Source organism: Trichomycterus rosablanca, chromosome 7, assembly GCF_030014385.1.
Source record: "Trichomycterus rosablanca isolate fTriRos1 chromosome 7, fTriRos1.hap1, whole genome shotgun sequence".
NCBI lineage: Eukaryota > Metazoa > Chordata > Actinopteri > Siluriformes > Trichomycteridae > Trichomycterus > Trichomycterus rosablanca.
In genome coordinates, this window is record NC_085994.1 from 21,821,074 (window position 1) to 21,827,073 (window position 6,000).

General features: G+C 41.9%; 1 protein-coding gene across 3 annotated transcripts in view; it reads right to left on the reverse strand.

The window, feature by feature from the left end:
• Positions 1-4,807, reverse strand: part of tbc1d22b (TBC1 domain family, member 22B) — a 97,749-nt gene extending 92,942 nt beyond the window's left edge. For all 3 annotated transcript variants that reach the window (XM_062998510.1, XM_062998509.1, XM_062998511.1), the window contains exon 1: positions 4,586-4,807. In XM_062998510.1, coding sequence (XP_062854580.1) covers positions 4,586-4,638 — 53 coding nt within the window. In that variant the 5' untranslated portion in view covers positions 4,639-4,807. The remainder of the gene's footprint in view (positions 1-4,585) is intronic.
• Between the last annotated feature and the right edge of the window lie 1,193 nt (positions 4,808-6,000).

A 6,000-nucleotide genomic window follows, 5' to 3' on the forward strand; every position in this document is an offset into this window, starting at 1 on the left:
GTGCTAGATGGGCGCGTCACTGCCAAGGACTACCGAACCATTCTGGAGGACCATGTGCATCCAATGGCGGTGCCGTGTATCAGGATGACAATGCACCAATACACACAGCAAGACTGGTGAAAGATTGGTTTGATGAACATGAAAGTGAAGTTGAACATCTCCCATGGCCTGCACAGTCACCAGATCTAAATATTATTGAGCCACTTTGGGGTGTTTTGGAGAAGCGAGTCAGGAAACGTTTTCCTCCACCAGCATCACGTAGTGACCTGGCCACTATCCTGCAAGAAGAATGGCTTAAAATACCTCTGACCACTGTGCAGGACTTGTATATGTCATTTCCAAGACGAATTGACGCTGTATTGGCCGCAAAAGGAGGCCCTACACCATACTAATAAATTATTGTGGTCTAAAACCAGGTGTTTCAGTTATTTTGTCCAACCCCTGTATATATATATATTTAACCAACAACATTAACCAAAGAGTGAGTTCTTTATCGTTTACCGGTTAACTGGTTAATCATTATCATCCCTAACAGTAACAATACACTTTGTAGGTGTTTCTGCTTTTCTTTTACCCTTTTTAAAGGTCATGATTTCTTGAACAACATGATTTGTCAGCAAACAAAGAGCAGCAACTTAGCTATAGCAGTGCAGGACGCCAGAACAAAGCATCAGTCCAGTCACAAACGTACATTCACAGAAAAACAAACGTTCAATTACAGAAGGTTTCAGAAACCACTGAATTTAATTCCTAGCTGCAGAAAACAAAAGGGCTTCTCTGTATCGAATACACATAAACATAAACATGTTTTGCTGATACGTACTTTATCTACTTAATTATTAATTAAGGACCTAAGAAATGATTAAATCTTAAGAAAGGTATACAGTGTATCACAAAAGTGAGTACACCCCTCACATTTCTGCAGATATTTAAGTATATCTTTTCATGGGACAACACTGACAAAATGACACTTTGACACAATGAAAAGTAGTCTGTGTGCAGCTTACATAACAGTGTAAATTTATTCTTCCCTCAAAATAACTCAATATACAGCCATTAATGTCTAAACCACCGGCAACAAAAGTGAGTACACCCTTTAGTGAAAGTTCCTGAAGTGTCAATATTTTGTGTGGCCACCATTATTTCCCAGAACTGCCTTAACTCTCCTGGGCATGGAGTTTACCAGAGCTTCACAGGTTGCCACTGGAATGCTTTTCCACTCCTCCATGACGACATCACGGAGCTGGCGGATATTCGAGACTTTGCGCTCCTCCACCTTCCGCTTGAGGATGCCCCAAAGATGTTCTATTGGGTTTAGGTCTGGAGACATGCTTGGCCAGTCCATCACCTTTACCCTCAGCCTCTTCAATAAAGCAGTGGTCGTCTTAGAGGTGTGTTTGGGGTCATTATCATGCTGGAACACTGCCCTGTGACCCAGTTTCCGCAGGGAGGGGATCATGCTCTGCTTCAGTATTTCACAGTACATATTGGAGTTCATGTGTCCCTCAATGAAATGTAACTCCCCAACACCTGCTGCACTCATGCAGCCCCAGACCATGGCATTCCCACCACCATGCTTGACTGTAGGCATGACACACTTATCTTTGTACTCCTCACCTGATTGCCGCCACACATGCTTGAGACCATCTGAACCAAACAAATTAATCTTGGTCTCATCAGACCATAGGACATGGTTCCAGTAATCCATGTCCTTTGTTGACATGTCTTCAGCAAACTGTTTGCGGGCTTTCTTGTGTAGAGACTTCAGAAGAGGCTTCCTTCTGGGGTGACAGCCATGCAGACCAATTTGATGTAGTGTGCGGCGTATGGTCTGAGCACTGACAGGCTGACCCCCCACCTTTTCAATCTCTGCAGCAATGCTGACAGCACTCCTGCGCCTATCTTTCAAAGACAGCAGTTGGATGTGACGCTGAGCACGTGCACTCAGCTTCTTTGGACGACCAACGCAAGGTCTTTTCTGAGTGGACCCTGCTCTTTTAAAACGCTGGATGATCTTGGCCACTGTGCTGCAGCTCAGTTTCAGGGTGTTGGCAATCTTCTTGTAGCCTTGGCCATCTTCATGTAGCGCAACAATTCGTCTTTTAAGATCCTCAGAGAGTTCTTTGCCATGAGGTGCCATATTGGAACTTTCAGTGACCAGTATGAGAGAGTGTGAGAGCTGTACTACTAAATTGAACACACCTGCTCCCTATGCACACCTGAGACCTAGTAACACTAACAAATCACATGACATTTTGGAGGGAAAATGACAAGCAGTGCTCAATTTGGACATTTAGGGGTGTAGTCTCTTAGGGGTGTACTCACTTTTGTTGCCGGTGGTTCAGACATTAATGGCTGTATATTGAGTTATTTTGAGGGAAGAATAAATTTACACTGTTATATAAGCTGCACACAGACTACTTTTCATTGTGTCAAAGTGTCATTTTGTCAGTGTTGTCCCATGAAAAGATATACTTAAATATCTGCAGAAATGTGAGGGGTGTACTCACTTTTGTGATACACTGTACCTACATACAATAGAAAGACTGAAAAATGTAAAGTGTAATAGTGGATTTATTTCTGTTGTGTAAAAGTTGGTAAAAGTCGAAGTATTATTACTAAGATTTAATCTGTAAGAGGCATTTTAAAGGTTTTATGAAAATAAATAATACAATTATCTGGCCATACCTGCTTTAAAGGCCTAAAGGACAAACTGTGTTTAAATAAAATCTAAATAACATATTTGCAGGATTTTTGAGGCATTTGTGTTATTCTTAGTGGTAGTGGTATCAAGATCCCTCACCCTGGTTAAGAAAAACCATTTTAGAAAAATGTGACTGGAAAAAGGTTTCATCAATGTAAATTATTTAAATATTAATCCTCCCACCTCTGCTATGTACAGTGGGGGCCAAAAATCTGAGAATCTGAGATCACTAATGAAAATGCTCATGTTCTGCAATTTTTCTCAAATATAACACAATTACATAGAGTTAAATTTTGGAACATCTATGTACGAGCCCTTTTACTGTCATGTTTTACACACTTTGGTTACATTCATGACAGGACAGGTAATTACTGGTTACACAAGATTCATCAGTTCAAGTCTTAAAAGTCAAACACAGTCACCTCACTTGCATGTCTTTGGACTGTGGGAGGAAACCGGAGCTCCCGGAGGAAACCCAGATGTACATGGGGAGAGCATGCAAACTTCACACAGAAAGAACCACCCTACCTGGGAATCAAACTCAGGACCTTCTTGCCTGTAATGCGACAGTGCTAACCACTTGTGATCACATGAACACCACAAGTTTGTGCAGAATCTGATAAACCGATCTGACAGTATTACAAATAATAATCGTTCCTTATTTGGAAACTAAACGTCGTGTTCCGTGTTGTTCTGTATTTTTATCAATGGGAGAGAAATGCTGAAGATTAGACTGAGACAGGGCGATATATATGAAACAGAAGGAAACTGCTGCTACCGTGGGAATTAGTTTGGTTATTATTCTAAGTAGTGTTCACTTTTAGTCTCAGTAACGCCATGTGTGCGCAGGCATATCAGCATAACAACCTGTTTAATACACCGCTGTTTGAGTAGCGCAGTGGGCAGAGCGCATCACGCATATTTTTCCGCCCTAGATTCGAATCCGGCTTATTTTCTCACTGCCCCCCTAAGCAACACAGTCCAGAACCGGGGCTGCATGTCAGTGTGAAGACGGATTATGTAAAAATGTTGTTTGCACTATTGAGAAAAAATGTTACCTATGATGGTGTAAGACCCCTTATATTTTTTACAGGTGCAACCCTAAGTGCCTACTCAGGTAAACACCTGCCATCCCACCCCCCACCCTATGCCCTCTGCCAACCCGCCAGCCCAGGGTGTTCCTTATTTCCAGTTCTGAAAGTTGGCAACCCTAGTGCTCCCTGATCTTTGGTCTTTAGGTAGTTGTTGCAAAGCTTTAAGGTTTGACTTTTGATCAAGGGCAAGACAGAAGCATTTTCATTAGTGGTGTCAGACGTTTGGCCCCCACTGTAAATACACAGTGTCAGTTACCTAAAGCCCTTTAGTGCCAACCTTCCACCCACAGCAGGGGGCCCACAATGGATGGGTGAAAAGCTATGGCTGAGGGGGATCAAGTAACTAGAATCACCATGGCTGTGTGTAATGTGTATGGGAGGTGGGGGGGGGGGGGGGGGGGGGGGGGAGGTGGAGATTACTGTCTGACAAACTGATCAAAACTATGCAATTATGACAAGTTAAACTATGCAGCATTGACAGATGTCTGTATAGCCTGTATGACCAGATCTTGTTTTGTCTTTTAATTTACAATCCAAATACTAACAAAATAATATAACAAAATAAAATAAAATAAGATCCATGTATATAAAATGTATACTGTATATATGCAGTTTGTTTACCACCATAGAGTGTAAACAATCAGCTGCATGTGAAACTACAATGTTGATCAAACATCATCAGCCAGTAATAAAACACACTTTAAAACAATAGTTAACAGAATATAATCTATAATTCATCTGACATGTGTAATTAGAATTAAATGTAATAAAGAGTAGCTCAGCTCACCTGCTCTTCACATTCTTCCTCCAGAACTGGATCTTATTATCGGCGGCCATCATCGCTGCACAGCGCCCATTCACAACATTCAACCTGCTCCCTACAGCACACACATCGCTCCTGAAGTGTAAATAATAAATCCGCTACAGTTTACAGTACAGAACAGAAATATCTTTATGCTTCTTTAAAAACCCGGACCGGCATGTTTTTGTTCACATATACTAAAAAGCTGATACTTCTCTATGGACGCCGCCATGTTGAAACTGCACTAGGTTTTTCTCCGATTGGATACATTTGCTAACAGGTGCAATGGAAGCAGCCAATAGGGGAGAGAGTTTGTACAATAAGGCGGGATGTATGCAAATTACGCAAACAGTCGATCTGACAGGTGTCAAGTCTGATAAAGTGATAAACAGACGCGTGTGTTGTATTTATTACACTGTTAATTCATTTAAGTAACATTTACATTAACATTCATGGCATTTAGCAGACGCTTTTATCCAAAGAATTAAATTCAAGCATTGAGGGTTAAGGGCCTTGCTCAAGGGCCCAACTTGACAGTGACAAGGCTTGAACCAGTAACCTTCTGATTACTAGTCCAGTACCTTAACCACTGAGGTAACACTGCCCGTGTAAATTCATTCATATTTACTGATTGCTTCATCCTGGATCACACACACACACACACACACACACACACACACACACACACACACACACACACACGTCTTTGGACTGTGGGAGGAAACCGAAGCACCCGGAGCATACCCACACGGACACGAAGAGAACATGCAAACTCCACACAGAAAGGACCAGGACTGCCCCACCCGGGGATCGAACCCAGGACCTTCTTGCTGTGAGGCATCAGTGCTACCCACTTAGCCACCGTTACTGTATTATTTTTTGTATATAAAAAGTTGTATAGTTTTCTATATTTTTTCTATTATTTGTTTTATACTAAGTTTTGTTAATTTAATCCTGTTATATATATCTTCTCACAGGTAGTAACCAGAAGTAGGAATCAAAGCCAAGACATCAAGACCCATGTTGCTCTACCTCTAATTTAGTCTTTACCAGTTATGTCACTTTACCTTCAGTATGCTAAATTCATCCATTCATTTATTTTCAATAAGTGCTGTTCCTGGAACACTAGACATAAGACAGTAATGTACCAGATACAGGGCACCACTCTGGACAGGGAATGGGACTTGTACATTCATTCACTCAGTTAATCACTCACTCATTTAAACCTAGGGACATTTTATAGTACCCACTTTGGGCAGCAAGGTGTCTCTCTGGGTAGCACTGTCGCCTCACAGCAAGAAGGTCCTGTGTTCAGTCCGCAGGTGGAGCGGTCCGGGTCGTTTCTGTGTGGAGTTTGCACGTTCTGCGTGGATTTCCTGCAGGAGCTCCGGTTTTCTCCC